The 26,078-nt window shown below is 38.8% G+C and overlaps 1 protein-coding gene across 48 annotated transcripts in view; it reads left to right on the forward strand.

The window, feature by feature from the left end:
- Window positions 1-26,078, forward strand: part of NEB (nebulin) — a 217,416-nt gene that overhangs the window by 23,431 nt on the left and 167,907 nt on the right. For all 48 annotated transcript variants that reach the window (XM_070070870.1, XM_070070875.1, XM_070070876.1 and 45 more), the window contains exons 12-34: window positions 1,188-1,295; window positions 3,213-3,329; window positions 4,815-4,919; window positions 5,009-5,116; window positions 5,214-5,318; window positions 5,709-5,807; window positions 6,357-6,461; window positions 7,413-7,520; window positions 7,613-7,726; window positions 9,085-9,186; window positions 9,281-9,388; window positions 9,478-9,582; window positions 10,918-11,016; window positions 12,880-12,984; window positions 13,536-13,643; window positions 13,732-13,845; window positions 17,359-17,556; window positions 19,525-19,632; window positions 21,464-21,562; window positions 22,342-22,446; window positions 22,531-22,638; window positions 24,551-24,862; window positions 24,967-25,173. In XM_070070870.1, the coding sequence (XP_069926971.1) occupies window positions 1,188-1,295; window positions 3,213-3,329; window positions 4,815-4,919; window positions 5,009-5,116; window positions 5,214-5,318; window positions 5,709-5,807; window positions 6,357-6,461; window positions 7,413-7,520; window positions 7,613-7,726; window positions 9,085-9,186; window positions 9,281-9,388; window positions 9,478-9,582; window positions 10,918-11,016; window positions 12,880-12,984; window positions 13,536-13,643; window positions 13,732-13,845; window positions 17,359-17,556; window positions 19,525-19,632; window positions 21,464-21,562; window positions 22,342-22,446; window positions 22,531-22,638; window positions 24,551-24,862; window positions 24,967-25,173 (2,847 nt within the window). The remainder of the gene's footprint in view (window positions 1-1,187; window positions 1,296-3,212; window positions 3,330-4,814; window positions 4,920-5,008; window positions 5,117-5,213; window positions 5,319-5,708; window positions 5,808-6,356; window positions 6,462-7,412; window positions 7,521-7,612; window positions 7,727-9,084; window positions 9,187-9,280; window positions 9,389-9,477; window positions 9,583-10,917; window positions 11,017-12,879; window positions 12,985-13,535; window positions 13,644-13,731; window positions 13,846-17,358; window positions 17,557-19,524; window positions 19,633-21,463; window positions 21,563-22,341; window positions 22,447-22,530; window positions 22,639-24,550; window positions 24,863-24,966; window positions 25,174-26,078) is intronic.

Genomic DNA, 26,078 nt, shown 5'->3' on the forward strand with positions numbered 1-26,078 from the left:
TTGGGGGACGGAGCCCCTTTTCTTGTGACTTCTCGCTGCTGCCGACATCTGCAGTGAAACTGAACACGTGGGACTCCTCCTCTCGTGGGTGGCACCTGGGATAGAGTTCCTATTAGGAATCCCACAAACTCTCTTCCTTTCGAGAAATATTATTTTGACAGATTTCCATCATTTTGACCTCAATTTGTATGGCAATAACATTGCAAGTAGACCCTCGTATGGGCTGCAAAGTTAAAGAGCTCTTTTTAATCTACTGTTTGCTGGGGAACTAAAATGCACATTTGTGGAAGTGATTGATTTAGTTTCTCCTCACTAGAAGACATAGTATAATTACTTCTTTTCTCCTAAGTTCTCTGTTCCTCACCTTTAAGAGCTCTTCCTTGGTAACCAAGAAAGACCATTTTAATTATTCTGTCAGTCCATTCTAATTGTTCCAAATCTCTGTTATTAATCATGTTTGTGCAGGCACCACCAAACTTTTTTTTTAAAGGATTTATTTATTTATTTGAAAGGCAGTATTACAGAAGCAGAGGCAGAGAGAGACAGAGAGGTCTTCCATCCACTGGTTCACTCCCCAGATGGCCGCAATGGCTGGAGCTGGGCCGATCTGAAGCCAGAAGCCTGGAGCTGCTTCTGGGTCTCCCACATGGGTGAAGGGACCCAAGTACTTGCTTTTCCAGATGATAGCAGAGCTGGATCAGAAGTGGAGCAGTCGGGACTCGAACCGGCACCTATATGGGATGCCAGCACTGCAGGTGGCAGCTTTACCTGTTACTCTACAGCACCGGCCCCAACCACCAAAGTTTATATATATTTATATATTATTATATATTATATTACAGAATCTATTATATAATATATAATAATATTAGATTGAATATATAATTAAATATAATTATACATCATATAATTATATTTATGAGATAATTATTATGTTATATAATTAATATATAATTATTAATTTGTCATATAATTATATTTAATTATATAATATATTATAAATGTAGAAATATATTAGATTCTAATATATAGTTATATATATTATATTCTGTAATATAATCTGACCTGCCTACATCAGGGGAGATGGTGGCTTCTGGTATTTTCTTCAAATGCCCAGTGTCCTCCCTTGTAAGCCTGTGCACAGTTTGTTTCTATCACACTTCTCTAACATGTTTAATGTCTTACAGAGAAAATACCAGGAAGATTTTGAGAGCATGAAAGACCAGATTTACTTCATGCAGACTGAAACACCAGAGTATAAAGTGAATAAGCAAGCTGGGGTGGCAGCTAGCAAGGTATGAGGACATTTTCCCGTTTATCTACACTGACGCCATCGAGATAACTCTCTTAATACTCTGGCTCTTGTTTGTACAGACCCACCAAGGTAGGGACCAGTGGATCTCAGGCATTTGAAGAAAGATAGGATAAAAACAACAATCTGAACAATGACAAAGGGCTTTGGAATTATAATAGGGCCACTGAGTTTTTTAAGAAGCTTTGTCATGTATGAACATTAAAACACCCAATTATCATCTTCAACATTTCATAGAGTAAAATGCATTTTTGTATCCAGAAGTAAAAAAGGCTATAATCTTAGCTAGTAGGGACTTCCCCCAGCAGAAAGACAATTGGCAGCCTAATGTAAGGATTATGGCTCTCCCACACTCAAAGCTGCCATTATTTGTATTATTTTCTCACTGAACAGTGCAAGACCTGATCAGAAGTGAGACATATCAATCTCTGGATATATAGAATATCTTCAGTAAATACTCGGACTCCTTGACATTCTAAAGGGGGATGGGGACTAGAGAAAGCATAAACTTCCAAACCAAACACACTGGGTTCTAATACTGGCCTTGGCTCGGCCAGAGTAGAGAAAAACAAGATGATTACATCCCAGGTGCAATTCAGCAACGTCTTGGAGCAGTAGAGGTAGCACAGCGGTAGTTTTAAAGAAGAGTCTACCTGATTTGCTGAAGGATTGGCTGAAGAGGGGTTTTTAAAGATAGGAGACAAAGCTACCATGTGTCTATACCGATGAGGAAAAAAATCAAATAGAGAGGGAAAATTGAGTGATGCTTGACAGGGGAGGCTGGGGTGCTGTCCTTGAGTGGGAGAAGGAGAAGGGATCCCATGCCTAAGAGGAGAGGCTGGCTTTGCCACAAGCCCCAACAGCTCCTCCCTGCATCTGGGGAGCAGGCTGGGCATCTCAGAGGCAGGTAGCAAGAGAGTAGGGTTTGAAAAGTCTCTGGTTGTTTCCATTTTTGAAGGAATTTATACTTTTCTTAGAAAGGAAACCCAAGTCTTCCCTTCCTGCAAAGTAGCCCATGTGCTGCTCTGTGAAGGCTTTGGGCTTGGTGCATGTGTGTTTCAGTTGTGTGTCTCCTGCCATGGGAGACCAAACGGACTGTTTTCTGAGGTCCTTTAATGTTGGTAAATTACTTAGGAGTTCCTTGAACGTCTATGGTTGTGCATCCTGAATAAATGGCCTACACTGGGGCTCCTGGTCAGATTCAGGATTAGTTTCTTGTTCCTGTTCCATGGTACACTCCTAATGGGTTTTGGATTCTACCTCCCCACAACTTACCGCTTCTGCCACAGCTGAAATTAAAGGGCAAAGTGGGAATTGTGGAAGGCAAAGGTAAGTCTGCCTCTCTTCATCCCACCCCGGCTCCTTTGCCTCCTCCCCTCTTCCTCCTGCTCGTGCATTAAAGCTGTGTGTGCTCCACAGTGTCGCAGGTAAGACTTGGAAGGGTAGAACTGTGATGCTTTTGGCTTCTTTCAGAAATGTGTTGACAGACAGGCAGCCGCAGGTTAAGAGCGGAGTGGAAGTTCACAGCAGCGGGCACCTGGGATGAGCTGCTGTCGCTGTTCATGTATCCTTCTCTCTCCCATTATTTATGTGACACTCTCTCCCTGAGGCCAAGGATCATGTGTTCTTTCTTGTTTCTGTCTCAGAGCCAGGCACATAACCAAGGCCCTATGAATATTTTTGAGTGCATAAATGAATGGGAAGTAAAAGGATCCTAGAAATGCATGCAGTTTCTCTGCTGCTGTTATGAGTTACTATGAATATTTTGTTTATCAAATGCCATGCTGACACTATCCTAAAGAGAAAATTGGTTTGTAGAACTCTGTCCTAATAGCCACAATTGAGACAAGGGCAAAAAGAATTCGTAGAGTTACTTTCTTCTTTTATTTCTCTCCAAAAGGTGAAATACAAAGAAGACTATGAAAAGAATAAAGGAAAAGCAGACTATAATGTACTTCCTGCTTCGGAGAATCCACTGCTCAGGCAGCTGAAGGCAGCAGGAAATGCCCTAAGTGATGTAAGTAGCTTCCTGTCAAAAACAGTCTCCGCTACAAAACATGGGATTTTTTTCCTTTTGCAATGACTAACTGCACATGTAACGTTGCAAATACACTGAAGCTACGGATAGCTGTTCGTTGGAATTACTTAAACATAGGAAGGCATGAGTGCCTCTGGGCATCATCTGCCTCAGTTTCTGCAGGCTTGAGGATTTAGCTGCCGAACAAGGGATTCCTCATTTACTCGGGAGACCTGGGGACCTGGGCCTCCACGTGATCTTGACAAACACAGACTCTGAAAGATACTTGGGGAATTGTTACAAGCCTGACCAAGCTATGAAATTTAAAATAGATTAGAAAAATGAGATTGGTCTGGTATTAAAAGACTTACAGCCCAGATACACTAATTATTTTTAGTTCATCATTATACAATGTATACATGACATAAAACAACACATTTTACCCCATAAATATATACAATTGTTACATGTCGATCAAAAATAAAAAAACTAATAGTCTAAGATCATGTGTATGTATATATACACACATACACATACATATGTGTGAGACTATGAGAATGAGACAGATTACATAACGAGAAATGTGATCATTTGAGTTTGTTCCTTATGTTTAAGCTTGTGTTAACCCTTCCCAATACTCAGAGATGGTAGGTAGCTCCCTGTGTGGGTTAGCTGTCTTCTCTTTGTCCCTTGAATTCAGGCAGTCCTGTAGGAAATGAATGCATGGATTGAGGAGTGGGTGGGGTGATGTGGCAAGTGAGAGGGTGTAAATGGATCTATCCAAATAGCTCTGCCTAGAAATCATGGCAGAGCCCATCTGCCTTCTAAATGAGGGATATCCTTATCAAAACTACCAAAGCTCAGGTTCAAGTGCACTTTGTTAATGAAAACAGGAATATAGCTATATTAAAAACAAATAGCATCACTGATGTTTTGAAAACCTCCATGTTTAAAACCAACAAACAATTGTGGCTGTTCTAAAGATAAACCCTCACAGAGAAGTTTGTGGTAACTTACAATTCAAGTTCTCGCATACACCGTATTTTTAAAGGCTAATTGTTTGTATCATAAAAGATTTTTTCCCTCGGTACAGGGAAGAAGAAATGTGATGTATTTCTCAAGTTATAACTTTTTAGTGAAGGTTTATTAAAGCAACCTGCTGTTGCCGAAGTTTCATGTTTGCTGTGAAACCATCGCTGAGAGAGAGACAAGGCCACAATACAGAAATTCACAGCAGTGGGCTTGCTCAAGGGTGGCATTTTGGTTTCTTAATTTTTTGAGAATGTCAAAAACTTAGGCTTTACAATAACCGCTAACAGAAAAGGCTTATGACTCATGGCGCCCTAACGTTGATTGTCGGTTTTTCAGACAGTTGACAGGTGATATCTTTTCTTCTTCTTTTGTTTAGTGTTGGAAAATACGAGTGTTATAATCAGCGTAAGAGTGACAGGAATCTACTTTAACCGATTTTTTTTCCTCTGGCAGAAACTATACAAGGAAAACTATGAAAAGACAAAAGCGAAGAGCATAAATTACTGTGAGACCCCCAAATTTCAACTTGACACAGTTCTTCAGAACTTCAGTAGTGATGTAAGCAATTCTACCATCACTGCTTTTAAAGAAAGAAAAAATACCCATCATTGTACCAGTTAATAAGCAGAAAATGTTTTGTCTTTCAGACTAAATATAAAGATTCCTACTTAAAGAACATTTTGGGACATTATGTAGGCAGCTTTGAGGATCCCTATCATTCACACTGCATGAAAGTCACAGCTCAAAACAGTGATGTAAGTTCTAAGACAATTGCCTGACTTTCCCAATAACACATTTTGGGAGCATGAATCCAATGATTGTGTCCTTATGTCTGATTTCTTCTCCTCACAGAAAAACTACAAGGCAGAGTATGAAGAGGACAGAGGCAAAGGCTTCTTCCCCCAGACCATAACTCAGGAATACGAAGCTATCAAGAAACTGGATCAGTGTAAAGATGTGAGTCTGTAAGACGAACTTTGAATGTAACTGCCTGCTGGAGCTCCCTGTGGTCAGGATGGCTTTGACATTCTGACTCAGAAATAAATACATGCTAGGAAATAGCAAGAAACAGAATCTATTTTGCACTAGATAAGCTGTTTGTTTCTGTTGGCATCCCCATGTTTCAAGAGCCAATTCTAGCTCATCTTCCCTAAGAAGAGTTATTGGGATTCTGGAGATACAGGAATGTTTCACAGGCAGATGTAAGAACATCAGTCAGAGAAATTGCAGTCAGAAAAAAAAAAGTGAATGCTTCATTAACCATGAGCTTCTTTTCTTTGTAAGGAGATGGGATTTTGCTCTTGCTTGGATTTGACAACCGAAAAAATTTTTTTTGCTCCCCCACAGCACACCTACAAAGTCCACCCAGATAAGACAAAATTCACTCAAGTTACGGACTCTCCTGTTATGCTGCAAGCTCAAGTCAATTCCAAACAACTGAGTGATGTAAGTCTCTCTAAATATTTGGGAAATCCAGTTATGAGTAACAACATTTCTACAAACAGCATCCAATGACTTGCTCATTTATGAATAAGATCATGTAGCCTTTAACAAGTTTGACTTGTATATATTTGTAATTACCTAAAGTATTTTCCCATTTGGTAGCCTTGAATCTTCTTGGGTAGACAACACTTAACAATAGAATGATTCTGTGAAGGAAACAAATGTGGCTGAAAATCCTGGGAAGAACATCAATTCTAGTATCAGACAAATGGGTTCAACATCCAGCCATTAAATTCAAATTAATCTTGACCTGGTAGCCAAATTATCTTATCTACGTATGCCTCACATTTCCCTTTTTTAATTACTAACTATTTTGAAGATAAAGTGACAGGAGCTATGTGCACAGAATATACCCTGGCCCAGAGCAAGTGTGTAGTACATGGAATTTCTCTCTCCCAAATAAATTTCTGGAAAATGTACCATACAGGAGTATGTATATTCTGGAACTTCATCTGCTACATTAATTGTTGTATGTGTTTCTCTCTCTCTCAGCTTAATTATAAAGCAAAACATGAAAGTGAGAAGTTCAAGTGCCATATACCACCAGATACTCCTGCCTTTATCCAGCACAGAGTCAATGCCTATAATCTGAGTGATGTAAGTACCTTCTGTAATGGGCCATGTCATACACTGGCAAACTTGGCTTTTATCTTGAAATAGTGTCATTGCATTTCAATGAATATTTCAATATTAAAGATGGAAAGAACAGTTAACCTTTGATTCATGTTCCTATGTCTCTGAATTCACCTTATAAAATGTGTGTAGCCATCTTCTAAATAGTTTCACAAATTAAACACTTGTTAACCAACACTCAAAATGCCACCACTCATATAGCCTTAACTGAAAATCTTAATGTTAGGTTTTTTAGTCATATATTCATTTATGCCATACTATAATTAATTTTCTTTCAGGACCTTTTGTTAAAGTTTAGTTTTATTTCTTCTCCAGACCTGTGGTATCCCAATTTCTCACAAATAGTTATTTCTACACACAGGAGAAAGTGAACTAATGAATCTATAGCATATTTAAAGGGCAGAAGACCAAGCACTCACTTGTTGCTATCCTTCATTTTCTGAACATAATTTTATAGAAAAGTCAAGTTACCCTGGAAGATAGGTGTCTCAATTTCTTCTTAAGCTTTAGAAATGACTAATAAGTTGATCCAGCATCATTGAGTATTGTAATGATGCATAAGATAACCTTTGCAGAGGACTTAGAGATCAAATAAAACGATGCTTTTCTATCATAAAAAATGAGTTACTTTTAACTGCAGAATATTTTTACAACTCCAAAAATATTCTGTTAGGAATCAGATATTAGGAAGTTAGTTAATTTGATGAAAAATTCTAAAAGAGAGTAGAGAAATCTGATTTTGGAAAACTACAAGTTCCAATTTCAGAAGTACCTAAAGTGCGTATAATTTCCAAGACAATGGAAAAGATGCATTTATTTTGTATCAAGGCAAGGTAGTTGGTTACTCTTCAGTCTTGAAATGTGATGACATGTGTATCGCCTCTGCCAGTCTCTTTATTGAATTTTCCTGTCCAGAATGCCTATAAGCACGACTGGGAGAAGAGCAAAGCTAAGAAGTTTGACATTAAAGTGGATGCCATTCCCTTGCTGGCAGCCAAAGCCAACAGCAGGAACGTCAGTGATGTGAGTGTGGCCTCTGGGTCTGGACAGGGCAGCCTCAGGGGTGTGTCCTGGTGAGGGGTGCCTGGCAGTCTTACACTGTGCTGTCCCTGCAGGTGATGTACAAGAAGGACTATGAAAAGAGCAAGGGGAAAATGGTCGGAGCCCTCAGCATTAACGATGACCCCAAGATGCTGCACTCCTTGAAGACGGCCAAAAACCAGAGTGACGTGAGTGTCTTAGTGAACCATCCTTATCTTCAGCTGTGGCCATGCATGCTGTGTAATATAATCTTGGATGGCTGTAAACCTGACTGAACTCTGAGAGTTCAGGTGGCAAATCGATTGTGAAAGCCCAGGTAGTACCAAAGGTAGTACAGGAAGATGAACTCTCTCGTTCTTACCAGGGACAACAGTGAAGTTACTTCATCTCCTTAATGGAAGAGGAAGAGGAACAGGAAGAGAAACAAACTTGCAATATGACTTTCTTTACTGCTTTCCCTAGAAATGGGTTCAATATTATAATATGTACAATATACAATATATTCATTCATTCATGCCTGAACTGATTAAGATGGTTTGCAAATAAAAAGCAAGAAGTGAGAAAAATCAGATTAAACAGAAATAAAGTAGGTAAAATTAGATAAAGTCTAAGATCAAAAGCAAAGAATTTTGTTTAAAAATCTTATAAAATACTGAACTCATTTTAAAAACTTTAAAGTACTTACTAAAGATACAATAAAACTCTTTATCAAACTTGCTTTTTTAATTCCTATATGAAAGGAAATATTTCCCGTCACTGTATCAGCTCTGTATCAGTTAGAAGTATACCTGTGATTGAGTGTATTTTTTTTCTATTCACAAAATTAAAGATGATATTAGATATATGTATAATAAAACAGAAAAAACATCTTTCATATATTAAGAAAATGTGTAGAAAATCACCAGAAACCAAAGGTGAATAAATGTTTCTAGAATATTTGAAAAAAAAAATGTGTATGCTTTGATGGTAAAAGCCAGCGTCCAAAGGTATTATAAAATATGTCTTTACCTCGTACTGAAATAACCACTTCTCTAGAGTGGTGACTAGATACGTAAGGTCCACCTTATACCTGATTTTCCACTAAGTACTGAAGAAATTCATTTTCCTTCAAAGACATTCAAGTGAAAGAATTATTTTAAGACAAAAACTTCTTAAACAACAGCACTGGAGTGTTCTAATTTGCTCTGAGAAATATGAGCACAAGTAACATAAACATATTTATGACTGTCAGCAGCTAAGATTATATAAGACAGGAGCCTCGACCACATCCCTGCTGTTTTTCTGCAGGGTAGAAAATAGGTACTGGGAAAATACGAATAGTGCCCTTTTGATTAACATACGATGGTATTGCAAAAAATTCATGGAAATTGAATTAAAAGATATTTATTTCAGTGCAAAAATTTTTGAAATTCATGCATAGGCTTTTACATTATGCATTTTCCATGAACTTTTTGAGGAACTTCTCATATAGACAAGATGCTTTTATCCCATGAGCTTTATTTTTCTCTCATTTTCTCTCATTTTCATTTTCTCTTTCCTTTGGCAGAGATTGTACAAAGAAAACTATGAGAAGACGAAGGCAAAGAGCATGAACTATTGTGAGACCCCTAAATACCAACTAGACACTCAGCTGAAGAACTTCAGTGAGGTTCGAAAGGCTAGGGTTACCTCGGGGATTGGAGAGCCTTCCTTCTGTGTGATACATAACTGCTAACTTGAATTATGTGTATTTTCTTTTTCAGGCTAAATATAAAGACTTATATGTAAAGAATATTTTGGGACATTATGTAGGCAGCTTTGAGGACCCATATCATACACACTGCATGAAAGTTGCAGCTCAAAACAGTGACGTAAGTTTGAAGATAATTATTCATGCCTTGCAGTGACATTGCTTGGGACCACTAACTTCATGATCTATCTTTGTTCTTCCACATTATAGAAAAGTTACAAAGCAGAATATGAAGAAGATAAAGGGAAGTGCTATTTCCCTCAGACAATAACACAAGAATATGAAGCAATCAAGAAGCTAGACCAATGTAAAGATGTAAGTCAGTTGCCTTGCATTGTTGAAATTGGGTTTGAGATTCTTGTGACATCTAGTGGTAAATTTCACAGTAATTTAAAAGCTAATGTCTAGTGGTTAGCAGGAGATATTAAATTTTAAGACTTTGCATTTTGGGGACACTGACATTACTATGAAGAAGCCTATTCATTATTATATAATTTCAAGTTTTATAAATCTTTATTAATTTATATATACCTGAATTCAGAGCAAAAGGAAGACAACACAGGTTTGTGAAAGATGGGTGATCATCATTCAAGAAATTGACATGGAAGGTAGCATTGCCAAGCACTGTCCTTGGTGCTGAAAAAGTGGGGGGGGGATAAACAGTCTCTTCTGGAGTCTTCCTTGGAGCAAAGAAGGGGAGCACATAAACAGAGAATATATGAGGCAATGATAAGAAAAGTATTATAGGGGGGCCGGCGCCGTGGCTCACTTGGTTAATCCTCCGCCTGTGGTGCCAGCATCCCATATGGGAGCCGGGTTCTAGTCTTGGTTGCTCCTCTTCCAGTCCAGCTCTCTGCTGTGGCCCGGGAGAGCAGTGGAGGATGGCCCAAGTGCTTGGGCTCCTGCACCCGCATGGGAGACCAGGAGGAAGCACCTGGCTCCTGGCTTCGGATTGGCACAGCGCTGGCTGTAGTGGCCATTTGGGGAGTGAACCAACGGAAGGAAGACCTTTCTCTCTGTCTGTCTCTCTCACTGTCCATAACTCTACCTGTCAAATTTTAAAAAAAGATTTAAAAACAAGAAAAGTATTATAGGATGATAATACAGAATAAACAAAAAGTGGCATGCAAGAGAGTGATTAGATGGCACCTTAGAATGAATGATCAAGGAAGGCCTGAAATAGGAGGGTCCAGCCATGCCGAGATGATGGCAAGAGCATCAGGAAGAAGAGTCTGAGAAGAGAATAAGCTTTGATGTTTAAGGAATTGAAAGGATGAAATGAATGAACCATATGGGGGAAGGGGTGGTATTCGTAAGAGGGGAAATATTAGGACATAAAGGAAGGGATAGATTCTGTAGGGCTCATAAGCCTAAGTACAGTTTAGATTGAATACCAAGCACAGGACCTGAGTAGGAGAAGAAGAATCTGGATGCTTAGTTGCTACGGGAGACCAGAGATAACCTCAGAAGACAGAAGAAGAGGAGGGAGGAGGGCAGGAAAGAGAAAGAGGAAGTAAAAGCATACCAACCAAGCTTTCAAGAACAAAATAAACTATTTTATGCTGAAACCTTTGTATATGTTATGGTTTATTTGAACAAGAATATAAAGATACATTATGAAGCTTCACTAAAGAACATCTTCTTTTCCAGCACACCTACAAAGTTCATCCAGATAAGACCAAATTCACGGCGGTCACGGATACTCCTGTACTATTGCAAGCCCAGCTCAACACAAAACAACTTAGCGATGTAAGTGACCTGATTTGTGCAAGTGTGGGTGACCCAGAGTACTTGGCTTGTTTAAAATATGAGCATGTGCATTCTTACTCTTCATGGACTCATCTCTCATCTCAATGACGTCATTTTTCTAGATGTGTTTAATAAAGTGCAATAAAGATGCTAGGTTGAATTGTGAGCTGAAGAAAGTAGGGATAAAAAACAATAAAAAAAACTCACAATCATTAATGATACTACCTTACTCATTAAAATCTGTCACATACACACTAAAAATTCATGCCAATTTAACAGTGACACCAAAAGCATTCATTTGGATAAATAACAAGCATTTCCGACTCTGAAGTTTGCTAACAAAGATCTTGCAAAAAGATAAAGCAAAGTAACAAGAAAGATACCAGGCAATAAGAAGGACACTAATATAGAATGATGGCACAGAATTAAAACAGGATGACATCAGAGAGAGATGGATGATCATGGACATCCTAGGGCAGGAATGATCCAACCACAGGGAGATCAGGGGAAGAGTAGCTGTGCTTCTCAAGCATTCCCATTCATGCAATTGTCTGGTGACTCTGCTAAAATGCAGATTCTGATTCAGTAGGTCTGAATCACTGATGTTGTGATCGATAGACGTTTTGAATAGCTAACACAGGTAAGTCCTGAAGAGTAGCATACCCTTCTCAAGATAGCAAAATGAAAGACATAGTTAGTGCCCCTATAAAATGTGTTTTGGTAGCACAAATTAGCTGATAAGAAATTGATAAAGAAGAGAATGGTGGCACTGTAACCTAGAAGTGATATCAATTCATAGGCAACTTTTCTTAGCATGTTCATATTGTGTGTACCGATGAAGAATAGCTAAACAGGGGTGAGAGTTGTGGCACAGCAGATTGTTAACCCATCACTTGGAACATCTGCATTCCATATCAGAGTGCCTGGGATCAAGTTCTGACTCTGATTTCTATCTAGCTTCCTGCTAATGCATTTGGAAGGCAGTGTTTGATGACTTTTAAATACTTGGGTTCCTACCAGCCATGTGGGAGATTTGGATGGAGTTCCTGGTTTCTCTCTTTGGCCTGGTCCAGCTACAGCTGTTGCAGTCATTTGAGGAGTGAACCAGAAGATGGAAGATTTTTCTGTCACTTTGCCTTTCAAATAAAATAATTAATAAATAAATGTTAAAAAAAAACAGCTAAATACCAACAATACTGACTCAGCTGCATTAGCAAGCTGCCAAAACAGTGCCATAGGTGATACCCAGTCACCAACATTCTTTTTGGACTGGCTAGGCTACATGCAGGCTCTGTCTCGGAAGTGCTTATTACACGGTTCTTCTCAATCTTATGCATTTTGCCTGGAGCTCAAAAATTCAATAACCTTGTTCATTCTTTCACTCCCTTCCTTTCACTTAACATTACCTTTTTAAAAATTCCAAGTCTTATGTTTAATAAAATTTTATATAACTTTTCAACTGTACTAACATTTGTAATTATTTTTGTTTTTGTTAGTGCTCTGATTATAGAATTCATATAAAGTTTTTTGGGTTTTCTTGTCCTCCAGGCACAGCAGTGTGAATCAGATCTGTGAATTTCAAAATTTCATGGACAATGAGCATTATCTTTAATTCCATTTTTCCATGAACTTTTTGAAATGCCATCATTTACCAAACCAGAATTCACAAAATGACAATTATTTTGATTATACTACAGTCCCTAGAAAAAGGAGCAAGGGTTCAGATCCTATGGGAGACTTGAATATCTCCTTGAGGAATTTTTCTGAAAAGGGCACCAATCACTTAGCTATATAAACTTCCCTACATAAGCTCAAGGAAGTTCCTGCCCTGACTTTTTAAATGTTCTCTATTTTGTTTTTCAGCTGAATTACAAAGCAAAGCACAAAGATGAGAAGTTCAAGTGCCATGTCCCAGCAGATGCTCCAGAGTTTATCCAACATAGAGTGAATGCCTATAACCTGAGTGATGTAAGTACCAAAGGCAAGAAACCTTTGTTTGGTGGGCATATAAAAAGAAGATGTTAGAGCATTTGAAGAGATTGACTTGGGAATTGTGCAAATGAACATCTACTGAGATTGTGACCAGAGTGAAAGTAGAGCCTCTAAGACCCAAATGCTCTTCTTACTCTTACTTAGCTACTAGATTTCCTTTTCCCTGGATCTAGGCCATGGGAAGCATTCTGTCTACTACCCCTCTGCTAAGGTCTAGAGTGTTACTAAACCTCTCCATGGAAAGGTCATGTTTCACCTCGAAGTTGTTGTCGCTTTATCTTATCCTTTATACATCAGGATAGTGTAGTCTTGACAAATATCACAGAACTTCGAAAAGAATATTTTTACTTAGTGGTAAGGAGAAAGAAGCTGAATGATAATAGTAGTTATACTAGCATTTGGTAGATATGATATTTATGGATGAATTAAGTCTATACATACAAATCTTTAATCCATTTTAAAATTTATACTGAATTAATCTGTGTTTGATGTTTCCGTGACTCTTTGGTTAAAATTTTCCTGTGCAGAATATCTATAAGCACGACTGGGAGAAGAGCAAAGCTAAGAAGTTTGACATTAAAGTGGATGCCATTCCCTTGCTGGCAGCCAAAGCCAACAGCAGGAACGTCAGTGATGTGAGTGTGGACTGTGGGTGTGGGCAGGGCAGTCTCCGGGGTCCTGGTGATCCATACCTGACAATCTGACACTGTGCTGTCCCTGCAGGTGTTGTACAAGAAGGACTATGAAAAGAGCAAGGGGAAAATGATCGGAGCCCTCAGCATTAACGATGACCCCAAGATGCTGCACTCCTTGAAGACAGCCAAAAACCAGAGTGACGTGAGTGTCTTGGTGAAGCTGTCTTGTTATCAGGAGATACCGAGAGTAGCCGTCTGCAACAGAATTTCATATTCCATATTTTCATTCCTCTCATGTGTACAGCAGACTGCTAGGGAGAACTTTAGAAACAGAATGAGTCCCCGGATTCTTGTACCTCTCACACTTGGGGAGACAAAGAACTGATTTGTACTTAACAGTCATTTTACTTGAAAAATATTATCAGTTAATATTTAATAGAATATTGATTGTAGTTCTCAAAACCTCTTGGAAGATTGTACCAGGTGTTTTCATATTTTCTTCTAATTGAAAAATGACTTAAAATAATTTTAAAAGTCTATATTTTAGAAGAAAATCACAAGTCACAGATAAAAATGAACAGTATATTTATTGTTGCTCTGTATTGACTTTCTTAATTTTGATCTCAGTCCAAGAAAAATATTCCATTGATCATGAGCCCCTCTGACCATCTATCTTAAAAAGAGAACATGCCTTTTGCCTGAACTTCAGGGAATTCATGGATTCCCTTCGGGCCATCTATCATCTTCCAGTTACAGTTCTCACTGTGGAAATATCAACATCTATTTTTGCATATTATAGCATATGTTGTATTTAAAAATGTTTAGAGAATCCCTTAAAAGCGGTAATAATGTTCAACATAGCGTACAAATATGAGACTACTTCAAAAAGTCCATGGAAAAGTGGAGTTAAGTTCATTTTAGTGCAGAACCTTTTTGAAATCAATGCATAGATTTTCATAAAGCACTTCCAAAAACTTTTTGAAGATCTCTTGTATTCGTTGTTCATGATGAAAGAAGAAGGGTTTTTGGATCATTTAATTTTAACTGTGGGCTGGCGCTGTGGCTCACTAGGCTAAAACTCCGCCTGCGGCGCCAGCACCCCAGGTTCTAGTCCCAGTTGGGGAGCCGGATTCTGTCCCGGTTGCTCCTCTTCCAGTCCAGCTCTCTGCTGTGGCCTGGGAAGGCAGTGGAGGATGGCCCAAGTGCTTGGGCCCTGCACCTGCATGGGAGACCAGGAGGAAGCACCTGGCTCCTGGCTTCGGATCAGCACAGCGTGCTGGCCTTACTAGCCATTTGGGGGATAAACCAACGGAAAAGGAAGACCTTTCTCTCTGTCTCTCTGTCTCTCTCTAACTCTGCCTGTCCAAAAAAAAATTTTTTTAACTGTGTTCATATGATTTGTAATGCCTTTTAAAAACTCATTTTGCATTTACTATGTTGTTTTGCAGCACTTTAAAATATCCAATTCACTACTTTCCTTTAATCACTTCACATTAAATTATGTCAGTAAATAGTGGTCACATGCTTAATACTATCTTGTTTGCTTTTCCCTTGTCAACTCAAGAAAGTTATACTCCCTATGGAGAATACCTATATATTAATCATTTTATTATTTTATTTATTTTTTAAATTTAGGTTTCCACTTTTTTAAAAAAAATTCATTTAATTATTTGAAAGGCAGAGTTACAGAGAGGCAGAGGTAGGGAGAGAGAGGTCTTCAATTTGCTGGTTTATTGCCCAGATGGCTACAATGGCCAGAGTGCGCAGATCAGAAGCCAGGAGCCACAAGCTTCTTCTGGTCTCCTACGTGGGTGCAGGGGCCCAAGGACTTGGGCCATCCTCTACTGCTTTCCCAGGCCATAGTAGAGAAGTGGAGCAGCTGGGACTCGAACCAGCGCCCATATGGGATACTTGCACTGCAGGTGGTGTCTTTACCCACTATGCCACAGTGGGTAAAGATGATTTTACTTTTTTTGGCCTTGATCATTTTATTTTTTCATCCTATCACTTAATCCATTAGAACACTAGGCACATAATAAATAAAAAATCTCTATTGATTGATTTTTAGAAGCCAAATGAGGTAAGCAATGGGTCATTCTCATTATATCCAAGCTAAGTGCTAAACTGCAGGTATAGAACATGCATAGACTTTTTTTTAAAAGATTTTACTTATTTAGTTATTTGAAAGGCAGAGTTACAGAGAGAGGGAGAGACAGAGAGACAGGTCTTCCATCTCCTGCTTCACTTCCCAGATGGCTGCAACATCCAGAGCCAGGAGCTGGAGTTTCTGCCAGGTCTCCCACGCAGGTGCAGGGGCCCAAGCACTTGGGCCATCTTCTATTGCTTTCCTAGGCCATAGCAGAGAGCTAGATGGGAAGTGGAGCAGCCAGGACATGAACTGGTGCCCATATGCCACAGGCAGAGGCTTATCCCACTACACCACAGTGTTGGCCCCTGCATAAACTTTAAAAATGGTTTTTAAAGCTGTTTGAATTATCCACAATATTTTATATGAGCTGGTATGCATGAGTTGGCATGAACATGAACAAAGGAGTCAAACCAATTTAGTCAAAACCATTTCTGCACACCAACGACTGTTCTGTTTCATCAGTTTCTCTCTCATAAGGGCAAACTGTTTTTAAATTGTCTTGTATATCCTTAGAAAGCTTTCATATTTTATTGTCATAAAACCAAGGTCTAGATTTTACAATGAAGTGATAAATTTATTCAGTGGAAGTAATTGCCTATAAAATATGAGAAGGAAGATCAAGTTCCCTAAGAAACAATCGCTACAGAAGATGTGTGAATCACATCAATACTTGCTAGACTGGTCATTGTCTTTGGTGCATGTGTGATCGTACAGTGACAGGATGGGTGTAGAATTATTCTAAGACAGTGGGTCAGAATTTTTCTCTCTGTTAAGGTAACTGGTGAGTGGATGTGATGAAGCTGGGAATTTGACCTAATTAGCAGCCCTCCCAACCATTGCAGAAAATCTGCCGATGAAGTTGCCTCCTGAGGCCAGGCAGCCATTTGCTTTAAGAGAACGCTGTCCATAAGGGCCAAGGTTACTTCAATGGCTCAGTTTCACAACCTTTTCTCCTTTGAGGTCTTTTAACTGCTACACTCTGAAGCTTCTTTTAAATTGTTACCAAAATTAAACTTGGTACAAGAAAACCTTTGCGATTCTCACTGGGTTTCTCTAATGTTAGGAATGTAATAGGTTGGAAAACCAACAAATTTCCCTTTAAAACTGACTCTAGAGAGCCATCATTTTATAAAATCCTAGCTATGAAATGAAATGACTACCATGTGACTTTTGTTCATTAGTTAAAAAAAAAATGCTTCTTTACTGGCAAACTTCAAAGTTTGGGCTACATTAATAGGAGTAACGCTTGTTAGTGGTCCCTGAGAAATCCTGTTTTAGAATAAAATAATTCCTGCCTGCAGCTGAAGCTGGGCTCCATTCCAGGTGTCAGCTGTGGCTCTCAAGAGTTGCTCTAGTTGCTCTTTGATCTAAAAAGAGATTTGGGACTATCTGCCCCTATACAATTTTCCAGGGAATTTCAACCAGGCATGACATGTGAATAAATTTAGGAACAGAATAACTAATTCAGATGTTTCTCTAACCAGTGTGTGTTGCTTATGAGAGATCTCTGTGATTCGAGAAATGCATTGAGGATTTATGGTAATAAGTGATAATTCTTATTCACAGCGTGAATATCGTAAAGACTATGAAAAATCAAAAACCATCTACACAGCCCCTCTTGATATGCTCCAAGTCACTCAAGCCAAGAAATCTCAGGAGATCGCCAGTGACGTGGACTATAAGCATATCTTACACAATTACAGCTACCCTCCCGACAGCATCAATGTGGACCTGGCCAAGAAGGCCTATGCGCTGCAGAGTGATGTGAGTAACTAGGTTTTCCCTCTTCCCTCTTTGGAAGGTGACAACAGAAAAGGACTCCTCAACTGGGCGATATTTTTAGTGCTTCTTGGGGGTCTCTGCCTTGTCCTCTGTGAGCAAGTGGTGTTGGGAATATTAAGCCCGCGGTCCTAGAGAAGCATGCCCTTCAAGGTTATAAAACTCGGGGCTGCCCTGCGCTCACCACTGTTTCGCTCTGGGAAAGTTACCAGCACTGCTCAGTCTGGAATCCTCCTCTGTACAACTGGGAGAAAACAAAAGAATTATTGCAAGGATTTAAATGCATGTAAAATACTTAATATGGCACCAGGTCCTGCTGAATTCGAAATAAACCTTCACTGTTGTTATCACTGCCATCATTATCAATAGCTTTATACCAAAACTTCTATTTTGCATGAAAAGGAAAATATCATCGAAAGCAAAGATTTTTATAATCGCTTCTTCTGCTGATCAAAACTTTAGAAAAACAGGCTGAGCTGTACTGTTGAATACTTTATACTAAAAAGTCTAGTGTTTTAAGTGTAGTAAAATACACATATCATAAATTTACCATCTTGATCATTTTTAATGGTATAGTTCAGTAGTATTAAATGTATTCACATTGCTCTACAACCAATCCCCAAAACTTTTTCATCTTGCAAAACTGATCCTCTATATTCATTAAACAATAATTCCTTGTGTCCTCCTTACCCTAGCATGGTGACTGCCATTCTGCTTTCTGTCTCTTTGAATTTAACTACTTAGATAGCTCACACATATGGAATCACACATAATTTTTGTCCTTTTATGACTGTCTTATTTCACTTAGCATAATCTCTTCAAGATTTATCTATGTTGTTGCATGTGTCAAAATTTTCTTCCTTTTCAATGCTGGCTAATATTCCATTGGGTGTATATACTACATTTTGCTTATCCATTCATCTTCTGGGAGGCATTTGGATTGCTTCTACATTTTAGCTATGCAGAATAATGCTGCTGTGAACATGGGTCTATGAATGCCTCTTCAAGATCTATTTTCAGTTCTTTTATCCCAGAAGTTGAATTGTTGGATTATATGGCCATTCTAGTTTAATTTTTTGAGATGCCACCCTACTGTTTTACACCCCAGCTGCACAGTTTTACATCTCCCCACTAATAATTCTATTTTATGCATTGTTAGCTTATTTGTGATTTATTTAATTTTTTTATATTTATTATCCCAAAGGAATTGTAAGCTTCACAAAATGATGGCAAATGCTTTCTTAATATTTTCATCCCCATTAAAAGAACCACACTAAATAATGACAAAGTGCATCTTCTATCTAGAGTATACATGTCAGGTACTACCTATGGCCAGACAGTAAGAGTAGCTCATTATCTTAATAGTGTTACAGATCTGTCTCCCTAATAAGGCTAGTTCCAAATAATAACTGCTCCCTTAAGTAAATTAGTAAGTAAAACTATTTAAAGTTGTACATTAGCCAATATAGAAACACTCTTAAGTTGGCCAGTACACAGAAAGGGCAATGTGTGTGAACACTTAGCACAAATAACTACTATGAAGTCTCATTAGAAAATGAACAAAGCTTTCAGTGTGGCCATAAGTCCTAATTTGACCATAGAAATGTAATACTTAGGGTACCAGGGAGCAATCATCTCACATTTAATTATTTAAACATAACAATTTCACTTTATTTGAAATCTAACTTTGAACATTTTCCAAACTGAAATTAGGCTTCCACATATTTCCATTAAATTGGCAATAACGATGAAATGGAACATATGCCAGTTAGAAGAAAACAAAAACTGTTAAACTCTTACCAAAGAAATGTTTAAAAAATACTTCATGTATGGAGGAGGAAAGCTGGTGAGAAAAATACAGAAACATGCATCATTTTGGGTAGAAAGTTAATGATATCATATAATAAGGATGATAGCAAGCAGACCAATGTAATCTTTGTCCTGGTGTTTTAGGTTGAATACAAAGCTGACTACAACAGCTGGATGAAAGGCTGTGGCTGGGTGCCTTTTGGGTCCTTAGAAATGGAAAAGGCAAAGCGAGCTTCAGACATCCTTAATGAGGTAAAGCTGCTGGGTGTGTCAGAGATTCGCATGGGGGTCTCGCTAAGAACCCCTGTGCCGTGGAAAGTGCCTCTCTTACTGCTTCGTGTTGTGATCACTGTTGCTGAGGGCAAACGCTTACTACATGCATGGATGAGCCATGTAGAACAACACGCCCTTCTCCCTCGTCAAAATCCTTTATGTTGGTCATTCATGATAGACATATTTCTTTTTTTTTTAACTTTTTTTTTGAAATTTATTTCTAAAAGTCACAGACAACTTTAAAAGCAACACATTTATACTAAGGATACATGCATGAGCAAAAAAAGCAGCACGGGAATACAAAAGTGAACATAGTAAACTTTTAATTAATACAGTATTCTGGATACAAGTAGAATACCACTAGATAAGAACTGTATTTACTTCTGAGATCTATGGTGATATGGGTTGAGATAAACCAAGGTTTAGGATAGCCACTTCACCATTCACATTTATTCAGTGGATAGACATATTTCTAAGAACACTCTGGAGGTATAATTCACATTTCATGAAATGTGAAATGTACACCTTGATACATTTTAATCAGTCCATGTAACTTTGCAGTCATTACAACTAAATTTTTAAATGCTGCTAAAAACTCAAAATTTGCTTCCAAATTTCCTGTTCCCATCTTGAACCCCAGGCAACCAGTGATCTGCTTTCTGTCTCTAAATTTTTACCTTTTCTAGAAATTCCTTTTGTATCTGACTTGTTTTCACTTTGCATGTTTTTTCTTTGTATGTTTTTTTTTTCAAGTGCTTGTAGCTCATTCCTTTTTATTATTCCTTTATATGGATAGACCATATTTTGATTATCTCTTTACTGGTTAGTGGAAATGTGAATTATTTCCAATTTTGAGTGGTTATAATCAACAGTTAGAAGAATCTTCTTTGGAGAACTTTATCCTATGTCAAATTCTAATGGTTTTAAAGTATTATAAACATTATTATTCAATCTAAGAAAAAGCAGTCTTGAGGTTCTGAAACCCCAAGTTTGTCTGCCCTGCCTCTGTCCACAGCTGACATTTGCCCCTGTTGTTAGGTGAACACCATCAAGGGCAGAGGAGTCAGTGGAGGTTGTCTTCCACCCTCGAGCTTCTGTTGTTATTTGGTGCTTTTGCTCGTTTTTGACAAAATCCATCTTATTCACTCAGATCTTTTATGGAAAGTTCTTGTGGGTTGGTTTTCGGAAGTCTGAAGTTGAAAACCTGCAAAAGTGGGATGTGTAATTTCACAAAGGAAGAGGATAGGAAAAATTTAAAGGGAAGAATGTAAGAATAAGGGTAGCTAGACATTGCCGGCTCCGTGTTGGGACACCTCCCCAGTGCCTCCCCTCCTGTGCCTCTTCAGCACTTCAGTGGCAGTCTGTGTAACTCCCCACCTCAAGGCTTACAACACAGATGTCCTCTGACTCTTGATAATAACCAATAACTGTTGTCTTAGAGGCTTCAATTGCTGACAGAGTGACAGGAAGAAAGAGATTCCTGAGAACTTGCTGGTGTCATGAAAGACAGCCCAATCTCCCTGCTGGCTTTTTGTTAATCACTTAGTGAACTCTGGAACCTCAGATTGAAGGGAGTAGTAGAAGTCTGGCTCCTGGGTTGTATTGACCTGTACTACCCCAAATCATCCAAAGTGAAACTGATTTTTCAAACACTGCCTTGTATTCATTTTTCCCAAAAGCAGCAAAGAATCTAGTATTTTTATATCTTAGTATCAGAAAAAAAAATCTGTCTTTCTCAATTAAGAGCAAGGATTTTGACATACTAGCTTTAGCAAAAACTGATGTTTTCTCTTTTTGATTCACCAAACAGAAAAAATACCGCCAACATCCAGACACGCTGAAGTTCACCCCAATCGAAGATGCCCCGATCACAGTGCAGTCTAAGATTAACCAGGCCCAGAGGAGTGATGTAAGTGTTAAGCCCAGTGATATTGTGATTAATGCTTACTCATGCCAATACATTTGTATTTCAAATGGACGGGTCACCTGAAGCTGTTGTGCAAGCTGAAGAGCCTCGATTACGGGAGTAACTGCGTCCTTCTGGGCTGTTTGTTAACGTAGCACACCTCGTTTGTGTCTTCAGAGTGAAACATATATTGTACTTGTCTGTACTTTAGGCCATTTGACATTACATTCCATGGAAAATGTGAGAGAGACTTCTCTAAGTGAGAAGAAAAGCTACAAGCCTATTTCTTGGAGAGACCAGGAAGAATGCATACATAGAAATACTGCATCAAATGAAGGATTTACAGTTAAAGTCAGAGCTAAGACAAAAGTCATATATAGTCAAAACCACCCAAAGTCCCTTTAATTGTCCGTACAATATAACAAAAGTGGTTGGTGGATTCCACCTGATTTAGCCTTTCCTGTACTCAGGAAAGTGTGCAGGCTAACATGGTGGTTGACTTGCATCCTTGAGTTAGTTTCCACCAGGGGCCCTGATTTAGGCCAAGCACTTCCTACTCCACATACCCAGGGATCTTTGCTAAGATTGAATCAGCACCAAGACAAGACCCTATGTAACTGCCTTGAAGGCTGTGGATATTTGCAGATGAGTGGGGATGGTACCGACAATGTCTTCTCTAAAGCCACCTGTGTGCAATATGACTCACCCCAATATTGTTCCTGTGACATTAAATGTCTCTTTCTAATTCATTTATTTATTTATGTATTTCCCTCCTCTTCCAGATCGCTTACAAAGCCAAAGGGGAGGAAATCCTTCACAAGTACAGCCTGCCAGCGGACCTGCCACAATTCATTCAGGCAAAAGTCAATGCCTACAATATCAGTGAGGTGCGTGTGTAGACTCCGACCCTGGTGTGCATGTCCAGCCTTTACCACCCTGGGCCTCTCAGTTACATGATGTTTTTCTTCCAGAATATGTACAAGGCAGACTTAAAGGATTTAAGCAAGAAGGGATATGACCTGAGAATCGACGCAATTCCCATCAAAGCTGCCAAAGCTGCCAGGCAGGCTGCGAGTGATGTAAGTCCTTCCATGGCATCACACCCAGGGGATTAGAAAGCATGGGCAAGTGGCCTTGGGGACTGATGGATTGCTCCAAAGTTGCCGTATCTACTGCAGTGCCCTACTGGAAGCAAGTCTGGTTGAGAACTATTCAGGAATGAAAGATCCCTAAACAGATCTGAATTTTCCTCATGGAAAATAATTTGTGCAAGAGTACTTCAGGTAGTATGTGAACAACAGAATTAAAAGATAAGTTTATTTTTGGTGGAAAAAAAGATCTAAGGCCATGTAGAGGTTTTTCAAATTATGCATTTTTCCATATACTTGTGAAGATTCCTCTTATAACCTTTCATCGATGAGTTCGAACTATATCCCTTAATTTAAAATTCTCATCTATGTGGCCTCACAAATCCACATTACTTGTGAAAATAAAGAAATGACCTTCCAAAGTCACGGTAGGCTCCTGATGGTGAAATTCCATCTCAGAACTTCTTGAATCTGTGAGATTTCCCTCTTTGCCTTTCTTCACTTTCCTTGATTACTTTTACAGACTGGTGAATTGGCACAAGTTTCACAGCCACTAGTAGACAGTAGCTTCCTTTCAAGTTAATGATTTTCTTTCTTATTCTATTTCACATTAACCTAAATGCGCGCTGAAATCACTTTGCTCTGTGAGATTCAAATACAATGCTCAAGCTCCCACTTGTTGGCCTACAGGAAGGGGAATCCCACCACTACCTCTGCCAGTACCTGAACTTTTTGTTTCCTCTGACCACCTCTGGTTTGCATACTGTAGTTTTCCTTGTGTTCTCCTGGGCCCTCCTCCTATGGATCTACTTCTTTCTGCTCTGCCTGACCCTGATATAAAACACAGCCCCTTTCTTTTGATCACCCAGAAAATCCCAAGCAACATTTTGCTGGTTGTCTGAAATGAAGTTTACATTGCACCAATGTAAATACACTGCAATCGAATACCACATGTCCTCGTCCCGGAGAGCCCCCCATCCAGAATTTCTCATGGACTCCCTTTCTCAGTGCTCTCTTCTAGCCACCTACCACCCGACACTCCACAAACTTTTCTTCACATCAGTTTCTGATTCCCAGGGTCCTCTCTTGTTCTCACCAAGGAAGCTCAACCCTCCCTCATTTTATTATGCAGATCAAATTAAGGTTTTCCCATTCCTGGCTCCGAGTGTCCCTTGAATACCCAGTTCTAGTAGTAAAATCCTGTAACTAATCAAATAGACAATTACTTAGAGCTCTTCCAGAGATTATGAAACACTTCTATTTCCACGTTTCCCACCAGTGTCTAGGTGAAAATAAACAAAAGAGAGCTTTACATTGTCACTGTTAGGAGCTATGCTAATGTCTCCATCTCAACCTTGCTTGGGTGGGCAGAAGCAGCTACAGACAATCCAAATGAATTCTAAATAGAATTTTATCTTACCAGATTATATTTAAGTGTACAGTTGGCTTTTGTTTCTGCTGGTTCTGCCTCTGAAAATTCACCTGAATATAAAAAAAAAATTTTTAAAATTGCCTCTATACTGAACATGTACAGAAATTTTTTGTCATTATTCCCTAAACAGTATAGCATCACAACTGCTTTTTAAATAGCTTTTACATTGTATTAGGTATTATAAGGAGACTAGAAATAAAGGATGTGGGAGGATCACATGGGTTGTTTGTAAATATTGCACCATTTTATGTAAGAGACATGAGCATCAACAGATTTTGGTGTCCTGGGAAGGTCCTGAAACTAATTTCCCATGAATACTGAGGGGCAACTGTATTTGCAGGTGAATAGCTAATTGTTTGGTTATTGAAGTCAAGAAATATCTGCTACATTCAAGTACTTCAAATGTGGCCCCTTATTCAGTAAAATCTTCAAAAGTACATTTAAAAAGATGTCCACCTTTGTTTCCAATAGGTTCAATACAAAAAAGATTACGAGAAAGCTAAGGGGAAAATGGTTGGCTTCCAAAGCCTCCAGGATGATCCTAAACTGGTTCATTATATGAATGTGGCCAAGATACAATCAGACCGGGAGTACAAAAAAGATTACGAGAAGACAAAGACCAAATACAACACACCTCATGATATGTTCAATGTTGTGGCAGCGAAGAAAGCTCAAGATGTTGCCAGCAATGTCAACTATAAGCATTCTCTCCATCATTACACCTACCTGCCTGATGCCATGGACCTGGAGCTGTCCAAAAACATGATGCATATACAGAGTGATGTGAGTGCCAGTCACCTCCCAGCAAATCCCCCTGTAAGTTCTCAGCCTGTCATGAAAGCAAGCCTGCCTGGGGCCCTCACTCCTCTGTTCTGCTCTTGCTGTAGAATGTCTATAAGGAAGACTACAACACCTGGATGAAAGGCATTGGCTGGATACCTATTGGCAGCCTCGATGTGGAGAAAGTTAAAAAGGCGGGTGATGCCCTGAATGAAAAGAAGTACAGACAACATCCGGACACCCTCAAGTTTACCAGCATTGTGGATTCCCCAGTTATGGTCCAGGCAAAACAGAACACACAGCAAATCAGTGATGTGAGTGCAACCCAAGACAGGGGTGGAGGATGGGGATGGAAGCTTTTCTTTGTTTTTTAAAGTAAATATCAGCTCAGCATTTTTATTCTTCTGAGCCCATATCTTTTCATTCTACCTTTATTAGTTTGAATATTTAATTTTAAAATTATAGTTAGTTTTAGTTTGAGCACTAACATTGTCTTTTCCTCTTATCTTGCTTTTTAATTTTTAAAACTTTTTTAATTGCCTGTGATATACTGTGATATTGGATAAATTTGACACAGTGTAAGAATTTCTATTCTAGTATTACATAAACATACCCACAGAACTTCAGCTTAAATTTCAGACACTTTTTGTGGCTAATCATATTTAATTCTATATTAAATTGTCATTTATTTTTCACATGTAAAGCAGTAACACAGGGTAATAATACAAGTGAATATATGTTTTTCCCCACAGAGTTCAGCACAGACAAGGAGACTTTTAGACTAGTGGAAATTAGTATTGTTTGCCTGCATGTCCATAAGCAGCATTTGTGCTTTGACTGAAGTCAAAGTTTCTAAAGGAAATTTGGGTGTATAGAAGGAACATCAAAAGCACCGATTAATTTAGTTAGTGATATTTTTGAGCATCTCCCATGTGCCCGGCACTACATGGTGTGTTGATGGTATAAAGACGAAATAGACAAGGATAAATGGGCATAAGAATTAACAATGTAGGACGCGAGCTTAAGACCAAGATATGGATATAGACAGACTATTGCTCTCCAGAGAGAAGAATGAGCCAATAAAGGCATTTGCTAAGGGAGCACAGAGGAAGTGAGAGCTGCCTGGCCAATAAGGGAGAGGTGCATTCCTGGTGAAAGGAACAATGTGACAACAGAGAAGAATGAATTCAGGAGTGTTTTTGTTTTTGTTTTTGCCTAC

The sequence above is a fragment of the Oryctolagus cuniculus genome, chromosome 3, assembly GCF_964237555.1.
Source record: "Oryctolagus cuniculus chromosome 3, mOryCun1.1, whole genome shotgun sequence".
NCBI lineage: Eukaryota > Metazoa > Chordata > Mammalia > Lagomorpha > Leporidae > Oryctolagus > Oryctolagus cuniculus.